Source organism: Centruroides sculpturatus, unplaced genomic scaffold (assembly GCF_000671375.1).
Source record: "Centruroides sculpturatus isolate CEXI.00-Female unplaced genomic scaffold, Cexi_2.0 scaffold819, whole genome shotgun sequence".
Lineage (NCBI taxonomy): Eukaryota > Metazoa > Arthropoda > Arachnida > Scorpiones > Buthidae > Centruroides > Centruroides sculpturatus.
The window spans coordinates 241,180-263,540 of record NW_019385148.1 but is presented as its reverse complement, the minus strand read 5'-3'; the positions used below and the strand labels follow the sequence as shown (position 1 = coordinate 263,540).

At 29.2% G+C, this 22,361-nt stretch overlaps 1 protein-coding gene across 1 annotated transcript in view; it reads right to left on the bottom strand.

The window, feature by feature from the left end:
• LOC111635448 overlaps window positions 1-22,361 on the bottom strand; it is a 90,303-nt gene that overhangs the window by 43,850 nt on the left and 24,092 nt on the right. The window contains exons 3-8 of the mRNA XM_023380409.1: window positions 14,382-14,587; window positions 14,124-14,284; window positions 6,579-6,897; window positions 5,852-6,003; window positions 5,151-5,482; window positions 2,016-4,736 (exon numbers count right to left, since the gene is read on the bottom strand). Of these exons, the coding sequence (XP_023236177.1) occupies window positions 2,016-4,736; window positions 5,151-5,482; window positions 5,852-6,003; window positions 6,579-6,897; window positions 14,124-14,284; window positions 14,382-14,587 (3,891 nt within the window). The remainder of the gene's footprint in view (window positions 1-2,015; window positions 4,737-5,150; window positions 5,483-5,851; window positions 6,004-6,578; window positions 6,898-14,123; window positions 14,285-14,381; window positions 14,588-22,361) is intronic.

Here is a 22,361-nt window from a genome sequence, read left to right as displayed (position 1 = left end):
AAAAAAAAAAAAAAAAACTAAGAGTAAACCAATCAAACTTCAAACTATAATACTATTAAATAAACAGAGCTAAAAAATATTAAACAAAATAAAGTCAGACTCTATCAAATTTTTATCTAGAACAGAGAGGTCAATGATAAAATAGTTTCCAAACAGTCTTACAATTTTAATAAAATTTTCACTTTTTCACAATAATCACTGTTGTTAATTAATGAATAAAATAATTTTAAAAAATTTAAAACTGCAATTTTAAATATTTGTTTGCATGATTATCTTCAATTTTTAAAAATTGATAAAAATTTATTCTAATTCAAAATCTGTTATATTCTAGTTTATATTTAACTGATGATTTTTTTTTATAATTAACAAATATAATAAATAAAATATTTTTACAAGTAATCAATTTTTTATACAAAATAAAAATATTTGTTTTGCTTACATCATCATCATTATTCATAAACTCAATATATGTAGGCCGTTTTTTTTAAACCTCTGATGGTCCATAAAACAAAGACAAGTGTAAATAACATTACCATAAGTTAGGTACAAACATGGTTACGTTTCAACATAATCACTGTGAAGATTGAGGCATTTGTCTATCTGTGGACGAGCTTTGAAATCCTCTCTTCATAGAATGTTGCCACCAGTGATTGAGATGGGCCTTAACATTGTTTTGAAGATCGTCATTAGTCTCAAACCTCTGCCCTCCTAGCCACATTTTTAGTTCAGGAAAGATGTGGAAATTGCTTGGGCACTAAATCAGGGCTGTACACTGGGTGTTTAAAAAGTTCCAAGTTAGGTGGAAGTTGAAAGGTGACAGTCTTCACACCTTTAATGTATGAAGACTTCCACCTCTTTCCTGAACTGAAAATTTGGCTAGCAGGGCAGAAGTTTGAGACTAATGACGATCTTCAAAACAATGTTAAGGACCATCTCAATCACTGGTGGCAATATTCTATGAAAAGGGGATTTCAAAGCTTGTCCACAGATAGACAAATGCCTCAATCTTCATAGTGATTATGTTGAAAAGTAACCATGTTTGTACCTAACTTATGGTAATAAATTCATTTTGTTATTTACACTTGTCTTTGTTTTATGAACCATCAGAGGTTGAAAAAAACTGCCTTTGTGTATTTAATGTATAAATCATAAGTTTGAATATTTAAAATATTTTATAACATTATACAGTATTCTTCAAAAGTAATGCACCAGAAGATGCTTCCATATATAGCATGTAATTTATGGTGTAAATTATCATAATTTAATGTCACAATGATTTACATATACAGTAGAAAATGTTATGTTTACTTTCAATAGTTGTAGTTGTTGTTGTTGTACAAATGTAGAATGATTGAATTCACAATGCCAAATATTAGTTTGTGTATCGTACTGTAATAAAATGGTTAAATACAATAATTTTTTAAGTTATACATTTATTAAATAATTAATAATAACTGTATGATATACCTTGATGATTACATATTACAACAATTTACACTGTAAATTACATGTTTTCCCTGCCAGCACCCCATATTGTACCATACATACATACCATGCATGTATGTATGGTAATATCCAAAGATGCTTACATACATGCATAGGATGTATGTATGTAAGCATCTTCAGATGCATTACTTTTGAACAACCTTGTATAAGAAAATAACTAAATTGCAGAAAAATAAAATACTGATATTATCAATTTTAAATTGCTACAATTTTAATTTTTAAATTATTTTTTAAAATTAAAAATAATACATAATTATTGAATCATATTGAACATTATAAAAAGTTATTGGAAGTAATAATCATCAATCATCTATTTATTTTGCTATTAATAATTTTAGAAAAAATTATTAAAATATTATTGTTTTTACTATTCAAATATTAAAAAAATCAAATTTAAACTACTATTAAGATAGCAAATTATCAATAATTTATATAATCAGGATATGCTTGAAATGCATATATTTTTTGTATTATTGCTAATCATTCAAATAGTAAAACTATCTAAATACCTTAAATTGAGCTGGCGGTACTATTTTACATATTCCAAATTTTTCTGCTTCTGGCTGAATTTTCTTAATATATTCCAAAGGATCAAGAAAATCTTCTTGAGATGGATAAAAAACAGGTGCATTTAATATTTTGGGGTTGTCTTGAATGGAAGTTGTTGAATCTTTTCCAGGTGAATTATCATCTAGTTTGAGTTTTTTACTGAAAGATGTAGTTCTACTTCTTCTTCTTGGTAATGATGTAGAAGTTGTTCCTGGAGAAGTTATTGCTTTTGGCATATTTTTTACTTTTGTTTTTCCAGATTCTTTAGGACTAGAATCAGTAGAAACTTCAGGAACTATGGCATCAGTTGTAACTGGTAAAGGAGATCCTACTGGTGTCATTGTTTGTGTTCCAACTGAAGTTTCTTCACTTCTAAGAGGACCTTCATTCATACAAGCTAAAAGATCTTCTTCACAAGTATTTGTTGCAGCATCTGCCATTGTTTTAGTTGGCGTTAATTCCTGAATAAAATGTAAAGGAACTTGGGCAAGTGTGTCCCTCGTTGTCAACAAAATAGCACCCGCTGTAAATGCTTCATCAAAAACACCAGAAAATTCACTTGTCATCAAACTCTGAATTTCTTCGGCACTTCCAAAAACCAGATCACTTGGTAATGTTTGAGCCATTTCATTAGAAATAGCATCAAATGTTGCTACTCCATCTGACATGTCTTCAATAATATAAGATGTTTCTGTTTCATCATTTGGACACTCTGTTGTAGGTTGTCCAACAGAAGAAGTTAATGCTGTTGAATTTGTTTCACATCTATTATTTAAAGAAGAATTTTCAATTGCTTCTTCTGATTGATTGAGTTCTTTGGTTGAAGAGTCACTATCATCATTCAATGCTTTATCTTTAGAATCAGATATCACTGTTTCACTACTGTTATCACTATCAGATTTTTTAAAATTATATTCATCCGACATTTCATCTGTTTCTAACTGATCAAGAGTCTTTTTTTGTAAACCTTTATTCTTTGAGTATTTATTTAGAAGTTTTGATAGAACTTTTTTGCTTGACTTTTTTGAGGATAATTCTCTCTGATATAAATAACCTGATTTATTAAATTTCTTTGATTTATTTGCTGAATCATTAAATTCTAAATTTTCTTTTGAAATAAATCCTTCATCCTCCATTAATTTTTCAAAATCATTAAATGCATACTGTTCTCCGCTATTCTTTTTCTTTCTTAATGCTAACTGGTAATCTTTATCTGATTTTGAATATTGACTTTGATCTTCATTAGGATAATTATTTTGTTTATCTTTCTTGTTAAACTTTTCTTTTTTACCCACAATTCCATAGGAATTTTTACATGTATATTTATGATCTTCTGAACTAATTCTTTCTAAATCTCTTGATTTACCATCTTTTTTCATTGATTTTTCTTTGGATGAATCAAACTGTTTTAATTTATTAAAGTTATTAAATTTATCACATTTTTCTTTCTCTTGATTCTGCTTTTCAGATTTACTTTTTTCTTTTTCTTTAATTAAGCATTTTGAGTTGTCATCATATTTTCTTAATTTATTAGTTTCTATTATTTGATTTATTTCTTTATTTTTTAACATAGATACTTTTTGTTTTACTTGATCTGTTAGCTTTCCTTCATTAGTTAATTCTTTCAAATTTAATTTTTCTTGGTTCAAAATTTTCTTGTTTCTTCCTCTTGTAACCTTTTTGGCATCAATATTAACTTTACCTTCAAGTTTAGATTTTGAAACTTTACAGTCCATTCGCTTTTCATTTTTCTTTTCCAATTTAGCTTCATTAATAATCATTTCTTTTAATCTAGCACTGCGTGTCATGGGTTTTGATATTTGTGTTTTACATAATTTAGATGATCTAGTTCTTCCTAGGGTATCATGAACTTGCCTGACAGGTTGAACAAATTTCTTTTTTACTACAGTTTTATACTTCTTAGTTAACTGAGTTTTTGATTGTGTAATTTTTTCAGGTGGTGGCAGTTTTACATAGGAATGTTCTGCAGTACTAAGTAATGCTGCTTTTCTGATAGACATGTGGGACATAGTTTTATTTTTTACTTGTATATTTTTTATTTGTTTAGATGAATTATTACTGTCTTTCCTTAGACTTATTCTAGATCTTTCAGTTCTTTGTTTTTGTGGTACCTTTTTAATTGTAATACTACTATTAGAATCAGTATCACTATCAGAATCAAAATCTAAAATTGGAGGAACAAGTTTGGCTTTTCTTAACCATGGTGTGGTAGAATTTTGTTGTGTGGCTGTTCGTGTTACAGGAAGAGACAATTCTTGATGAATTTTTGATGACCTTAAGAGTCTTTTGTTTTCTACAGGAGTTTTATTGCTTGCAGAGCATGCACTTCTTGTCTGTCTGACATTAATTAAATTTTCAACAGTTCTTTTTACTGAGGAATTAGAATTCTGATTAATATTCTGAGTTCTTAAAGTAATTGCAGGTTTTGAATTGTGAGATAAATTTTCTTTCTGATTATGGAATGTTTTAGTCCTTTGTTTTGCAAGACGCTGTTGTTTATATTTTTCTTTAAGAGCACTTACAGATGCTAACTGTTTTGATTTCCCATTAATGTTATTATTGGGTTGTAATAATCTTAATCGTCCTGGAGGTGCAGTTTGCTTATGTTTTTGAAATTCAGAGTCATCACTCAAAAATTTTCTTTTTCTATTATTAAGCACCTGAAATTTGTATTAAAAATTATTATTATTAAAACAAAAATAGTCATCAAATTTTAGTATTTATCTCAAATTAGCTATAGAAAAAGAATACAGAAATACAGAAACAGCAGAAAAACACCATAAAAATCTAAACAATACTTTCTTATATTAATATGTTTTTATACTATTTAATTTAGTTAACTTTCTTCAATATATAACTTTCTCACACACACACACACACACACAGAGAGAGAGAGAGAGAGAGAGAGAGAACGTAAAAGCANAACATTATCACAGAATTCATTTTATTAATAATTCATTGCATTTCTAGAACAGTTAATTTAAATTATAATTTAATGAAATATGCTACTTTAATTTTTTTATTAATCAATACTATAATCAAATTACAGAGCTTAAAATTTTATTTTACTATACCTCTTTACTTCTACTTCGTTTTTGGTGGCATTGCATATTATATGTACTTTCTTCAGAAGCTGATTCTGACTCCATACCTTCTTTATTAGAATGACTCCTTTTTCTGTTAAGATTATATTTATTTGTTGGTTGTCTTAATGAAGAAATATTTTCATGCTTATAAAATTTATCATGTTCTGATTTTGAAGCATATTCTTTGTATGAAGCCATATCAAATAATTCAGGTTCAGGACTACCTTCTCTACTATCAGAACTACTATCACTTTTTGCACAGTTGTTGAGAAAATCTAGTGATGGAGGTAAAATTGATGTGCCTGTAAAAAAACATTTATCTAATTACTTAATGATGAAAAAGTCATAAAAATTAAAACTTTTATTATTTTTGTATTAAATTTTTTAAAATTCTCTGCAATCTTTATCTTTAGTTTTTCTTTTGCTTTTGTTATTACTGTTAATAAGCTTATGAGGAATTTGATTACATTAACTAATAAAATGTTCAAAAGTTTGTTTCAAAGATTAATAAATTACTTCCATTTATATTTAAAAGAATAATCTCTAATTTAACTAGAGAAATTTAACATCAACTACGATGTGATGACCAGGGTCCAATATTATGTTTCAGGTATAAGTATATATAGCATACTGCTGGAAAAATAATTTGATGCGTATTTAAGATTTTTTGCAAAACTGAACTATCTTACACAGAACTACAGTTATTATGCATCTGGATATTAAAAGCAGAATACATGTATGTAAAAAGCCACATTTTTTTATTGGCATAACTTTAGTGAAATTAAAATTATATAATGGAAAACTGAAGCCCAATGAATTAAGTACAGTAGTTTCAACAGAACTAATATTTAATTAAATAACCATAGTTTTTTCATACCAAAACACATCTCTTTGGTATTCTATTAATGATATTCTGTAGCTCTTTCATTATGATGACACGATGTCATATGGCAATTGGGTTTTGGTGACATATTTTTTAAAAAATTTATTCACAGATTTTTAATAGGATTAAGTGGCTATAATCAGATTTAGTAAAAAATTTCTTATTTTGTGATTGCAAGTGCATTTTTGCAAGAATCATGAAATTTATTTCATGATTCTTGCATTTGTATTTAAATGTAAATATTAATTAAATTTCTGTATTAATAACAGTTAGAATTTCAGTTTTAAATAATTAATTTCTAAATTGTCTGTTTATGTATATTGTAATGAAATAATCATATGGAGAATATTAAATATGGGTTGGTTACTTTGACATAAGACATATTTAAACATTATCACAGAATTCATTTTATTAATAATTCATTGCATTTCTAGAACAGTTAATTTAAATTATAATTTAATGAAATATGCTACTTTAATTTTTTAATTAATCAATACTATAATCAAATTACAGAGCTTAAAATTTTATTTTACTATACCTCTTTACTTCTACTTCGTTTTTGGTGGCATTGCATATTATATGTACTTTCTTCAGAAGCTGATTCTGACTCCATACCTTCTTTATTAGAATGACTCCTTTTTCTGTTAAGATTATATTTATTTGTTGGTTGTCTTAATGAAGAAATATTTTCATGCTTATAAAATTTATCATGTTCTGATTTTGAAGCATATTCTTTGTATGAAGCCATATCAAATAATTCAGGTTCAGGACTACCTTCTCTACTATCAGAACTACTATCACTTTTTGCACAGTTGTTGAGAAAATCTAGTGATGGAGGTAAAATTGATGTGCCTGTAAAAAAACATTTATCTAATTACTTAATGATGAAAAAGTCATAAAAATTAAAACTTTTATTATTTTTGTATTAAAAAATACAATTATTTCCATGTAATACAGTATTTAATCTAATATAAATATGGAGAAACAAGTCTTAACATTTAATATTTATAGCTTTCAAACTTCACAAAAGAAAGAGAACAAAACAGCCTATCATTTTTCAAACATCAAAAACATAACATTCTATAGCCATAACAATGACTCTGTTTTCATTACAACAAAAAACTTTTTTCCAATAAAATCTTATTTTTTATCTATATATATAAAAATGGACGTGTGTGTCCCTATATTTCACTTTTCAGCCAAAACTACACATTGCACGTGAATGGTGTTTGTATGTGATAGTAGCCCCAAGTCTCCATTCGTGCACTATGGTGGTTGCGTCTCGATAGCTATAAGGGTGTGGGAGATATGGGCTTGAAAGTGGAAGATTTTCTATTTCGATTTTAAAAATTTTCGAATTGGAATTCAAATTGGTTCAGTTATAGAACGATTGTAAACGTTCCAGAAAATTGATCAAATTGAAAATAGTTAATTTGACTGGACATAAAAATTCTCTAATTAGTCTGGAAACGGGGGACCTAATTCTTGCATTCTGTGAAAACGGGTAAGATTGGCTATAATGTAATTATCTTAATCTTCACTATCGTTACTTTTTGCCCACAAATAAAAACCCAGTGAAGTGGGTCCTTGCAGCTAGTTACATAATAAAATTAAGGAAACAGTAGCACCAAATTTTGCCCTAGTGGCTGAATATAATCCAACAGTGTTCAGAATACTACAAAATGACAAGTAACTCATGACCTATCCAATATGACTGGAATTTATTCTATACCAGTGGTTCCCAATTAGTTTTTCCTGCGTACCACTTCAAGAAAGAGCTCAAGCTCACCTACCCCTTATAGCAGAAATTCATATTAATCCATACTAATATTATAAATTTGAAGGTAATTCTGTCTGTTGTCTGTTATCTTTTCACGTCTAACCCACTGAACAGGTTTTAATAAAATTTGGCACAGAGATAGCTTACATGTTGGAGATGGACATAGGCTACATTTTACTGCAAGAAAATATCTTACTCCCACGAAAAAATTCGATATAATGCGGGCAAAGCTGTGGGTAGACAGTTAGTGATAAATAGAGTAAGTTTTTTTTACATTTATTACCTTTAAAATACAATTCTAATAATAATGAAAATAACATAAGGTTATTTAATTTTAATGTGACAAATGTGCACGATTTTCTTCGCACAACTTTGTAAAATCTGGTTGCTTTTTGGTCAGCTTCAGTCTCAAGTCATCTTTGAGTTGAAGTTGATGACGATGTTTAGTTTTCATGTTTGTCATGGCCGAAAATCCGCTGTTGCAGACGTATGTTGTGCAAAATGGTAGTAAATATTTTATTGCTGCTTCGCTGACATGATGATAATGATAATTGTACAATTAACACAAGTTGTGTTAATTGCACAATTTTTGTTTCTTGCCTAAGAATTTCATTTAGCTATTGTCACAAATGCATTTTTTTTTTTTTTTTTGATGAAAGTTCGAAAATATTTTTAGTTATAAATAAATGAATCTGTGCATTCGACATCATGTTGTAAATTGTCGAATTTTTGATGGTCCACCCATTACTTTTTTGATTGCTTCATCTCATGCATTTAAATTTTAAATCGACCGATTTTCGATTGCCATGCGTACCCCTTCATGCAATTTTGCGTACCTCAGGGGTACGCATACCACTAATTGGGAACCATGGTTCTATACCTTTAAGTGACAACAGTACAACAAGCAGGTAAAATACACTGGATCCACTATGAAGAATCTCAACAAAGCTCTTTCTGCATAATCAATGGAAACTGATATTGAAGTATAAGATGATACTAAAATAATATGACCAATAACTGAAATCCACAATTTAAAACACTCTTGAAGTCTTAGAAAACTACAAGGGAAATTTAGCACAGAGATGTAATAATTACCATAATGCAGATTCCTATATGGCTTTTAACCCTTAAAGTCTTCATTCCACATATATTCTATAAGTTAATTTTATTTACCATTTTTTCTTTATATTTATATATTGTTTAAATGTTTAATTTTATTATTAATTTATTCTGTAATAATATTATATTGTAATCATGTATTAAACTGTTATCATTCATTTTTCTTTTCAAATCTTGAATACATTTGAATAGAATCATTCAAGTTATTCAGACTGATAACTGAAGCAGAGCCATTAATTGGATTGAAAACGCTTTTGTTTTAATAAATTTACTGCTGGAGTTTACAAGATGTTTTTAATCGAGTGTATTATATACTAGTGGATTAATTTCATAACACTATGATTACTAAAAGCCATTTTGATAATTATTTCTATTGCTGATAATGAACTTTGCCAATTTCTTAATTATTTAAAAGTTGGTTGCTTCTAAAATACTAATTATTAAACAAGGTTTTTTTAAATACATCTATTACTTTTTTATCATTACTAACATAATTTGATTAATATTGTAATTAAGTGTATCGTTTACATTTAAGCTGGTGATCATTGCAAAATATACAACATAACTTACTTAAATCAATTATTTCTATATTTATTAAGTCCATTTAATTAGTTAAATTTATTGCTCTTCAAATAATTTTTTTCAGTTCTACATATATAATATGGATTACTTTCATTCATATTATTATATATTTTATAGCTGAATTTAATTTTATAACTTCTATTACAGTAATCCTTCAATTAATGTAGTTTTTTGAGAGTAGATTCTTATTTTTAAATTATTAGCACACATTAAACAAACAGCTTAAGTGACAATGCACGCATAACAAACAGGATCACATCTGACAAAATTTATAGCCAAATTTTTCTAAACTATTTGTATGGAAATTACTCAGCTGTAGAAAAATCTAGCAATGAGTTAAATAACTTTCCTGGCTATTATGAAATTGTATTTAAAAAAATAACTTTTATAATTTTAATTACAATTTAAATTAATAAAATCACATGTGGCACCATTTGTTATGAGCTTTTGTTATAAAAACTTTTTATATTTTTTAACTATTATAAAATGGCAAAAAGCTTAATTTTGAGGGTAGGGATGAGTTTTATAAAAAAAGTATAAATGTTAATAACAAATAAAATCATCATTAAATTAAGTCTGGTCCTACTGAAGATACACACAATTTTCTTTATCTCACCACCCCCTCAACCTTTAACCACCAAAATTTAATAGCATCAATGCTCCTCATATACAAGCCACCACGCTAAATTTTGTTACTTAATCTTTACCCCACTCTGAGATATTAAGTGAAATAGACACCAACACACATACACACAGACATACATATCCACAGAATTTTTTTTGTCATCTTTTTGACTGTTTTGGATTCATGAGGTCTCAAAATGTAGAAATCTGAAAAAAATTTAGAGGGACAAATTTGACACAATTCCAATACTTTCCCTTCTTATGTATACAAAACAGCTGGGAAAGTAAAATTGATTGGCATGGAGAAACAGTAAGCTACATTTTGTGAATTTATCAATTTTTAACAATATAAAATTTTATAAAATCTTCATGAATATTTTCATGATAAATAAGCTGAAATTTCTAATTCATCAGATTAAATAAAAATTAATCACAGGGCTCTAATTTCACAGTTTTTTAATATGTAAGGAGAGATGTCATAATTTAAAGAAACCCAAATTTTTAAAAATTCATTAATTAAATAATCTAATCATTTAATTATTAGTATCGCCAAATTAAAATATCAGTTATAAGACATCTGGTAACCTTTGATTATAGAATTAAATCATTTGTGTTGCCACTAATCATCCATTGTTATGTAGTGGTAAAATCATTAGTAAACATTTTGAAAGTCTTGAGATTAATTCAATTAATAAACATTGATTATATTATTCAATTAACATGATTTTGATTAGTGTGCCATTCTCAGAAGATACATAACTGTATTAACTGAGTGATTACTGTATTCAATGAAAAAATATTAAAAGAAAATTACCTCTTTAAATGTGCCTAAAGGTCATGAACACCCTACATTCCCATTTATTGTATGGGATGACTTGTAATTATCTGACTTCGTAGTAGAAGTTTTAAGTTATGGACCTAAGTTTGCACCCCCTCCTATGACCATGAATTTGAATCTCATCCCGGATTTGGAGACTCTACTGATAGGCCTACCAGACACATGAAAGGAATATTACCAGTGGATGGCCATGCACAGAATTAAAAATACAAAGGAGCCTTATAAAATAATGAAGTTGAGAACAAAATTATGACACACAAACCATTGGATGCAGCTAAATGGGGTGATGTTGGTCAGGGCCGATAAGACCAAGTTTCTCATCCTCATGAGATGCACTACATACAATTGGTTGTTATTAGAGTATGTCAATTCAACATAATGTGAGAGCATGGACAGTAATACAGTAGACAGGTTACAGTGAAGGTTAAGAGGTTCACCACTACCAAATTGGCTAAACACCTAGCAATAGGAAATACCTGGCCGAGTTTCCTGATACACTCTATTTTGCGTTTGCTAAGACTCATAAACAGGGACAACAACTATGCCCTATTGTTGATAAAGCTAGGGCACCAACATGTAAGCTTGAGAAGCTCACCCACAAGTTACTCTCTTCACACTAAGGCCGAGACTCCACTAGCGTAAAACCCTTTGCCGTAAAAGCTTTTAATCACGTGACCATGATATTTTACACCTGAGCAGATTGTAAAACCAGTGTAAAAGTGAGTTGAGCAGTATTACACTTTCAACGTGAATACGGCTGTAAAACGGTACCATCCACCAATCAGAAGTCAGTGAAATTAAGATCATTGTGACACGGTGCGAAAATGTCAGAAACGAGCTTTTGTGTATGTTCTCTTGTGGCTTGTCTAGAATAGTTCTGGAAAGATTTATTGAAAACGTCTGAAAGTATTCATGTATCTAAGACAAGAAGTATCCCAATTATAATAATGGATGCCTAAAACACGTGATATGGACGACCAAAGAAAAATCCTTTAATTTAGAGGGGTATATAATAAAAAAGCTAAGTTTATAAGTGCTGTATATTATCTTAATAATACAATAATAAAACTTAATATATGAAAGTAAAGATATTATTTTTACTACATTTCTAATTATAGTACAGAAAAAACTTGTAGAATATAATCATTGTCTTTATATTGATATATCACGTATNCCTTCAATTTAGAGGGGTATATAATAAAAAAGCTAAGTTTATAAGTGCTGTATATTATCTTAATAATACAATAATAAAAGTTAATATATGAAAGTAAAGATATTATTTTTACTACATTTGTAATTGTAGAACAGAAAAAACTTGTAGAATATAATCATTGTCTTTATATCGATATCTCATGTATACAACCATCTTCCGTTTCCACCAATTCACATGTGAAGAAGTATTTACTTTTGACACTTGGGGCAGCACCGTTGCCGTAAAAACTTTGCTAGCCAGACCTCCACTGCAATCCAGATGCAATTGCAAATAGGTCACGTGATTAAAAGTTTTTATGGCGAAGGTTTTTACACCTGTTTTTATGCCAGTGGAGTCTCGGCCTTAGAGGGGTACACTTATACTATAAATAACCATGTGGACCTCATAACCCTCCTCAAGGAGATCACCTCCCCTCCACAATTTCTCACGGTATTGGACTTTAAGTCCCTATACCCGTCAATTCAACTCCCACCTACCTTTTGTACCCTCAGAGATATCCTATTCAGCATTGTGAATGATGAAAGCTTGCATCAGCAAGTCCTAGAGATGGCACATTTATTATGCTATAATTTGTTTTTTTTTCAATTCAATGGTACAATATATGAACAAAGAAGAAGAGTCCCGATGGGAAGCCCCATCTCAGGAAACTTGTGTGAGATGGTAAGAAAACAACTAGAATGCAAGATCCTCCTTCGCCACCTCCCCAACATCATTTTATATAAGAGGTACAGTACATAGATGACATAATCATTCTATGGAGGGCATCTCCAGACATCTCAGTCTTTGTCGATTCCATTAAAGACAATTCATATGGTTTGATCATTGAAATTGATCAAGCGCACCCTATGGAGGTCCATTTCCTCAACATTAGCATTAGAATTGAAGGATCGGCAATCCATACCGAGGTGTACCATAAATCGGGAGCAGAATCCATATACATACCAGTGGGGTCTTGTGATCCATATCAATATAAAATTGCAGCCTATAATGCCTTAATTAGAAGAGTGCACATTCACTTGTCCACTCAGCAAGCTCTACATGCCAAACTGAGACATACTCATTGCATAGCCATGGACCATGGGTACCCCAAGATCACCTGTAAATTAATTGACAGTTTTCGTTGCTCCAAAGAAGCACTCCCATGACGAAGACTGACCTGATGATGATGAAAGGATCCCAGTCAGTTACAACCCATATCTCAAATCAATATACACAGAGATAGCTAAAAAGCACCACATTTGCATCCCTTACGGAAGATGTCCAACCATATTTGACATCCTTTGTAACAGAAAGGATGTTCCTAGCCAGGACAGACTCCCTGAAGTCTACAGCATCCCAATTAAAGATTACAGATGTGATAGAGAATTTATTTACATTGGCTCTAGAACGCGCTCCTTGGGGATGGGGATCAGAATGAAAGACATGTGGACATACAGCACATCAGGAACACCACTGCGCTTGCCACTTAAGCCAGTGATCCTGACATAGAGCTGAATTTTAACCAGGCGAGAATTATCCTCACCTCACCATACATGGAACATCTAAGGTGGTTGGAGGTCTTATATAACTACAAATCTAGCCTTAACAACAACTGTATCAACCACAAAGAGGAATTAAATCTGTCCATAGCATGGCAAGCACTATAATGAACAAAGAACTATAAATTCTCGTCAATTTCTACCATCTATAGTGCGTATGCCTAATGAGACGTCATCGGGTAACGTATATTCGAATTTCGAATAATGTTCTTATTTAATGTCATTCTAACAGAAATTCATCGCCACCTGAAGAAGAACCATTGGAGGTTCGAAAATGTTTGTGGAAATCTGTTTTTTTTTTTTTTTTTTAATGTTAATTTCACACCAGTAACAGGCTTTGAGGTACATAATTAACTTTAATCTAGTTGGGTAGTGTGGATTTACCTCTTAAACATAAAAATGTTAAGAAATCTTCTGTTTTTGGACGACGACATGGTAATAAATCAGTGGCAATACTGTTTCCTGAACATATTTTAACTGGTGTTGGGGCAGGACTATTAGGAGTAGATCCTTGTGCAAATTTTCTTTGAGCATGAACACGTGCTCTAAAAGATAAAAAAATAAATTTTTAAATGTTATAGTTTCAAAAAGTAAAAATGTTTATAATTGTAAGAATAAAATATAATAATAATAATTATTAACCTTTTAGGACTTGCTTCTTGATTGTTTTTAGAATTCAAATGTCCACCTGCTAAACCTCTTCTCGTTTTCCCATCATCCTTAATATCATCCTTTTGTTCACCATTCACTTCTCCATCCATCGCCCTCCGCTTACCTTCCTGAAGAGATGCATACAGTGCCTTCTTCAAGTCCTTTTCCTCCCTCCATAACAACCCATTATTGTAATCCTGTGACAAGAGATGGGCAATTGAAATTTCTAGGTTTTCTAGTGCTTGACAGAGAGGAACAGAGTTCAAATAGTGCCCAACTCTGGTAATATTTTAGTAGGGTTTTAAAATTTTTTGAAGGGCAATCAGAAATAAAAAATACATAAGTTATATCACAAAAGCAAACTAGCATAAAATAAATATGCAACACACTATATAACATATAAAATAATATTGCTAAATTTGATGAAATAAAATTATTACACATAGAACAATGCAACAAATAAGTAAGCATTGCTAATCACAATAAAAAATTAATTTTAACTGCAATTTAAATAATAAAATTATATCAAACACATCAAACATTAAGCATAAAATTTAATCAAATCTAATTAAATCAAAGTTCTAGGTTAAAATTTTATTACCTTTTATGAATTCAGGCAATGTAAACAATGTTGTAATATTACTAATTAATAAAAAATTACATATAAACACTGCATGCACAAAATTAATTCTTATATTATGTAATCAATAACACCTTTAACAAAAAAGCAATAATAAAACTGATGAAAAATGAATATGACTGTTTAACTAATCAGAATTAGGTTCCAATTAAAAGAGGGTCAACAGATGCCTTGAAGCATCATAATTGTTACTCTTGTCTTCAGGAAAAATGGGTGAACATATCAGTCACATAATCTTAAAGAATATGTGACCTATATTATTTTAAAATTATAATTATAATACAATAAAACTTCATTTATGTAAAGTTTTCTAAAATGAAGTGTTGGATTGAATAAAACATATCTTAATACTGTGCTGAAAAACTGCATCAAGTTTTCATAAATTTAAAAACTTAAAATAAATTTCTTTTATGAATAAACTAGATAAGTGTTGAGAATAAATGTGCTTAATTAGAGAGAGGAAAAAAACTAAATATTAGTTATTCATTCAAAAACTTATTTTACAACTATAATTTTGATGAGAATATAATCAGAAATCACATTTATACAATAAAAACTAATAAAAAGTTAGAATAATTTATAATAAAAAATAATATTAAATATTACATTACATTAAGACATATAAAGTTTTTAAAAATAAATTTATAAATAAAATAAATAATCAAAATTAATGAGTCATTAAGCTTAATTAAAAATATTAAGATTGTCACCTAATATTAATTTGTTATTAATATTAAAAATAAAAATTTTAAATATATTTGAATAATACGGTATAAATAAATATGTAATGTCTAATAATGATAAGATGATATACAATTATATCATCTGTGAATTATAATTCATTTTATAATTTTATAATTCATAATTATAATTCATAATTCATTTTATAATTCATTTTAAAAAAATATAATTCACATTTTAATTTTTATTAAAGTTATTATTACTTTTTTTTTGTGGTAAAATTTTTTTAATGTTTAAAATTGGGAAATTAATTTAAAAATGATTAAAATCATAAAATTAATCATTACAAAATTAATAATTTTGTAATGATTATTATTTTACAAAGGTAATTTGAGCCATTTCATCTTCTACAACAGTATTTTTCATTTTTAGTATATAAAAGCTGTACTGATATATATTTAATAAATATTTTATTTGTGGTATTATATATTTCATTCAATACAAAATAATAATAATAATATGGATCCCAGTCAGTTACAACCNAAAAATATTTTGAAATAAAAATATATATATATATATATATGTATGTAGTATTACTGAAACAATTATAAGATACTAATGTAAAATATTAAAAGTAATTTTCTTAAAAATGATAAATGTAAGGATTGGCTGAAAAGTTTTGTCCCTGATGCGTTATTTCTGCTATAAATGATTATTTGCAGTTAAAACACCAGATGGCAGTTCAAATTAAAATGGTATCTAATCAAAACATGCATTTTAAGCAGTAAGCTTTCTTACAACTTTCTTAAATTTCTTACAATTGAAAATGTAGCATAAATTGCCATTCATTGAAAGATGAAAGCTGTTTATGGAGAGTAGTGTCAAATTGAAAATTGTGAGATGTTGATTATTAAAATTTAAAGGCAAGTAAGCAGGAAAAAGAGAATTAACTCCATCAGAGATGGGTCCATCAACAGAGAATGGAAGAAATTATCTGTAAAAATTGCTGCATCAAACAAGAAAGTCATCTCAAAATTATGTGTTTCAAAAGAACAAGTAGGCCACATAGTCAGTGTTCTTGGATTTCATAAAGTATGTGCCAAATGAGATGAAGGCTGAACCAGCTTCAATTTAAAAAGAACTTTTAAAAAAGCTGAGGCTAAAGGTTTAACTTTTTGGGACAATTTAGCAAATGGAGACTGAATCATGGGTCAACCACTATGACCCCGAGAGCAAAAAGCAGTCTGAAGAATACTTAAAAAGAAGTCATCACAACTAAAAAAATTTAAAACACAACATTCAGCAGAAAAGGTCATGTTGACCAGAGGTGCAGAATATTTTTGTAAGAAACCAAGTCCGAGCTTTATTTTTATTTTACTTTTATTTTTGCTTTTATTATATTTTTGTTTGGGGCTTATGTTTAGTTAGGATGAAGGTTTCCTCACCCATCACCCCAGAACGTTCAAAACGAGAAGATAATAGATTAACCAACTCACTGATGACAAAACGACAGCGCCATAGCTAGCATTCGCACTCACGTGCATGCCTGAGCGGCAGAATTGTAAGTCCGCACTGAAGGGGGGGACACCCCAATAGACTTTTTAGGAACTTGTGTAACCTTCAACTAAACATCCCGATAATTGTTAAAGAAATGCTGTAAAAGGTTAACAAAGTATTGTCGAGAAATAAGCTACCAGATAATGAAGAGAAAACAAGAATGTTACGTGTAGATATGTAAATGAGGGGAGTGTCTCAATTAGAACTGTGACGTCACCTCAGACTATAAGTACAGTAGCTCAAGTGAAGACAGACGAGGTGAGCTCCTGAACCGAAAGCGTTGGTCTGCTGGTAGCAGTGAACAAGGTGTCGAATAGGAAATCCTAGTAGGAGATTGAAGGTTCGAGTTTGATGAGTTGAAAAGAGGAAAGTCTTGAGTAGAGGAAAAGGTTCCCAGTATTAATTGAGGTGACGGTTAGGATTGATAGTTATAAGAGAATTTGTATCTAAGTTAAGAGTTGAATTTTGTTTTGTTAGAATTCCAAGGGGAATAGTTTTAAGTTAGAATAAGACTTAAGTTTGTCGGGTTGATTGTGATTTGATTTTTTATTTAATAAATTTGTTGTTTGTTTATAAAACTTGTACATAGCATTTGTTAGACTTGATTAAACATTTATTATTGAGATTTTTTTTGTGACTAACTTTGTCCTTAATTTATTTCGGTGCACGCTAAAAGTCCAAGCCTGGCAACTAATAAATGCGAACCCGCGTAAAGTACCCGTTAGGTCCCGGCTCTTTAAGAAAAATTCGTTGTAGAGCAACAAACTAAATATAGTACTTTACATTTTCAGGACTCAAAATTTCACCAAAAATTATTGCATGCTAGTGTACAAAATCAAATTTATAAACCAATTAATAATTACTACTACATAGTTTGAAAAATTCAAATTAAACCATACAAAGAATTAAATAGAAATACTGTTCAGTTTGATGCATAATACTAAACCAATAAATTAACATAAACAATTTTTAAATTAAAAGAATGCTTTGATGTAAGCATGTGTCATCCTCAAAGGATAGCATACAAATTGTAAATGTAATGTAATACATTGATTAATGGAAATAAAATTGAAGAGGTCAGTGCAAGAGGAATATAAGTCCACAAATGATTGATTCTTCAGTTATCAGCAGTTTTGTTCTCTGTGCAAGCATCTCCATCCATCCATACAAATATGCATCATGTCTAATTGTGGACTGTCACAAGCGTTGAAAGTTTATGAGTGTAGAATATGAGTATATGTCAGGGCAAGAAGGATAAAGTCCATGGACATATAATATTCTACTGTACAGAAGATAATGCCACATTTTCAAATAAGAAAGTCTTCCTGTTCAATGTGTTTTTATTGTCTTCAATGCATTCTTATAAAACCTTGTTTTTCTTTTTATTACAAATCAACAGGTTAAAAAATTCTCTGTATTTATATTTTCTACTTAATAACACTCAATGAATAAATAAATAAAGGCACTAAGAGAGCCTATTTACATGTTTAGTATAACATTATTAAGGTCTCTCTCTTTTTTTTGCAATTACAGTAGAGCGTCGATTTTCCGAATCAATTGGGGACTAGGGTTGTCCGGATAACTGATTTACGTACGAAAAAATAGTTTAACGTATCCGATGTCGAAATTTTTATCCGTTGCGTGTCGCTTCGCGTTGAATTTTCGTCGATGTTAAGCCTAACGAAGACTATTGTATCGTTAAAAATTATTTCTTTGTTTTGTACAAACAAAATAAATATATTGAAAAATATAAAAATAATAAAAAATTATACTTCAGATGTTAATTTAGTATCAAAAACGTAAAATGTTTGAGTAGCCCAAGACATAGCCAAAGATTGAAGCGCCACAGCACTGGCGAAAATTTAAATTTGCCGACTGGAATTCTTTCGGATGATTGACTTTCGGAAAATCGACGCTCTACTGTATTTTCTATATATACAGAATTAGATAACTCATCATCAACATGTTGATCAGTTTCATTAAATTTATAATCTTTGGAAGAATCACAACAACCATAAAACACATTTTGCATAACAATATCTTGAATAAAAGTTCTTAATGTTGAATCAAAAATGTATTAACATTGACCAAAACTTGCATGTAACATAAGATCTGGAGACTTTTTACAGTTACAACTGTATTGATATTTGATCTACTGGGCTGATTTTGTAGGATAGAAATCCTGTATGAGAGTTTAACTGTGAGCCACTGGGTAAAATTCAATATGAAATATTTTGGATGTAGCATTTTAATTGCAAAACATATATCTATGGACTTGTATCCTTCTTGAATTGACCGCTTCAATTGAAGCCAATTCATGAATGACCATGAATGCTTGGAGTGCTAATTAATCGACTTTCTGAAGTTCAAAAAAATGCAAAATTTTTCTTTTGCTTTTGTTATTACTGTTAATAAGTACTATGCAAAGAAAAGACTCTCCATTTCTGAAAAGAAAATTTATAAATACATTAATATTTCTCAAAAAGATTATCTGACAGATAGCAAGGAGATAATGAATACTACTAAATGACTTTCAGTTTCTACATTTTACATCATAAGCTATTCTTATTCTATGTAGAAATAAAGAACCTATTATTTATAACAGGAGACTAAATTTTACATATTTTCTATTTACTATTATTTATCAAATATTTTCAGTTTAATAATATAAAAATTACTTAAAATTTTGTTGCATTCTAAAGAAATAGAAACCAATCAAATACTAAATGCTGTAAGCTTGTATTCTTCATAATGAAATCTTGATATTAAATATTATTACCAACACAAAATATAAATATGTAAATATCCAAATTCTAATAGCTTCAAATATAAATTTATAACTATAACAAGGAACTAAAAGTTTTTATGTATTTTGAAGTAATACTATACAACTCAAAGGGTCAAATTTATTTTATTTCAGTTAAACATCTTTTGAGATATTTTGCATCTCATTATCAGATTTTAATCAGAATTTTTTAAAATCAAAATTTTCTTCACACAGAAACTTTTGATATATAATTCAAACTCATGTCTTATTCTAATCAACATACATATTCTAAGAAGACTTAGGTGCATTCTATATAAGAGAACAATAAATATAAATAAATAATACATTTTTAAATGAATTTTTATTTATAGTTTTTCGAAATTATTATTATTTTCTTAAAAATTTACTACAAAATTTTTGTTTGCAATAAGTTGTATTTATAGTTCTAAATCAGGGTGGCCAACAGTTTTTGCCCCCAGGCTAAATTGGAAAGAAAACTTTTTCCACAGGCCGAACCAGAGGCTGCCCTAGGAAGATTTTGAGGTGGTGCGAGATCTCATTGTGGTGTCACTTCGTAGAGACTAAATTGTAGATAGAGATTACAGATACATTTTTCACATTATCATGCTTTATCAATACTCTATGCCAGGGATGGCCAACACATTGATCGCAAAGGTTTTGAAAGTAGCCCGCGAAGCTAAAGTTGAACAATTTGCTTTCACTTAAATTACAGTAGAGTGTCAATTTTCCAAAAGTCAATCATCCGAAAGAATTCCAGTTGGCAAATTTAAATTTTCGCCAGTGCTGTGGCGCTTCAATCTTTGTCTATGTCTTGGGCTACTCAAATATTTTACGTTTTTGATACTAAATTAACATTTGAAGTATAATTTTTTATTGTTTTTATATTTTTCAATAAATTTATTTTGTTTGTACAAAATAAATTTATTGAATATAAATTCGTTAAATATCGTTAAAAAATAATTTTTAACGATACAATAGTCTTCGTTAGGCTTAACATCGACNGAGTTGTTGACCTTTTTTTTTTTTTTTTAGGTGTCAGAACTTTTCATAGCGCTATTCAGACTTGAGTAGCTAATATTGAAAGAGTGATCGCGGGCCACATAAATTCATTAGATGGGCCGTATGTTGGCCATGCCTGTTCTAAATAAACTTGTGATGGGCTAATATCACTTTTCCAAATTCAAATATTAACCAGATCTTGAATATCCTGAAAACTTAGTAAACTTAATTATATTTGTTAATTAACTTACTTTATTTATTCCAATTTATTAATAAATTAGTAAAGTAAAACAAAGAGTAAAAAGATAAACAATTGCTACACTTATAAAAACTCAAACTTCAAATTAACTATTTTTTTAAGTACTGTCATCTCAACTACAATTGGAGGAATTTGTACAGGTAACCCTCGGTTTACGCTGGTTCAATTTACGCTGATTCACAATAACGCCGCTGCGCAATTCGCCATTTCAAGGTGTAATTCCCCGATTTTCCATATGCTAGACTAATTTGCATTTCAGTGTTAACGTATTTACCGAGCCGTGACATTGTACATTTGTTAAAACAAAGATTTTTATTAAATATATTTATTTTTTCTGTTTAATTAATATTATTGGGATGTATACATTTGCATTAAATTAATAATAAAAATACTAAACGTTTAGGTACCCACGAGTCAAGATATTAAACTTAATAGTCCAATAAATGGTGTCTGAATCTGTAGCGCCAATGAATGTATCCCGTATCAGTTCATTCAGGAAAACACCTTACGATGCAATAGCACTTCCAGCGATCACAAATTATCGTTAGTGAGACAAATCTACTTCTCATTGGCCAAACGATATTTATCTCTCCTTAGCCACCTTGAATTTTCCCACTTAAATTGACCTTATATATGTGCTACGGCAACCGGTGGTCGACCAATCAGTGTCTTCGCTCGTCCGTAGCTCTACGTCGGGTTAACGTATCCTTTCAACTAAGGAAAGTTTGACGGATGAAGTTTGTGACTTAGACAATGTTGGAAGCGAAGTGCAAATGTAAAAAGGAGCGTCATATTCGACCATATTCCGAAATTCTTAATGAAAGAAATCAAAAATGTAAACAATTAAAGATGGATACTTTTTCCAAAAAATGTAAGAAATTCAAAACTAAAATTTTTAAATAAAAACATTTTACTTTATTTTATGATAAAATACATTTTAAAAATTAAAAATTTATATGTATTTTGTATTATATTGTATTAATAAACAAAATTATTAGCTTATTTTTCACTTATGTAGAACCTAACCCTATACCTCACTGTAAATAC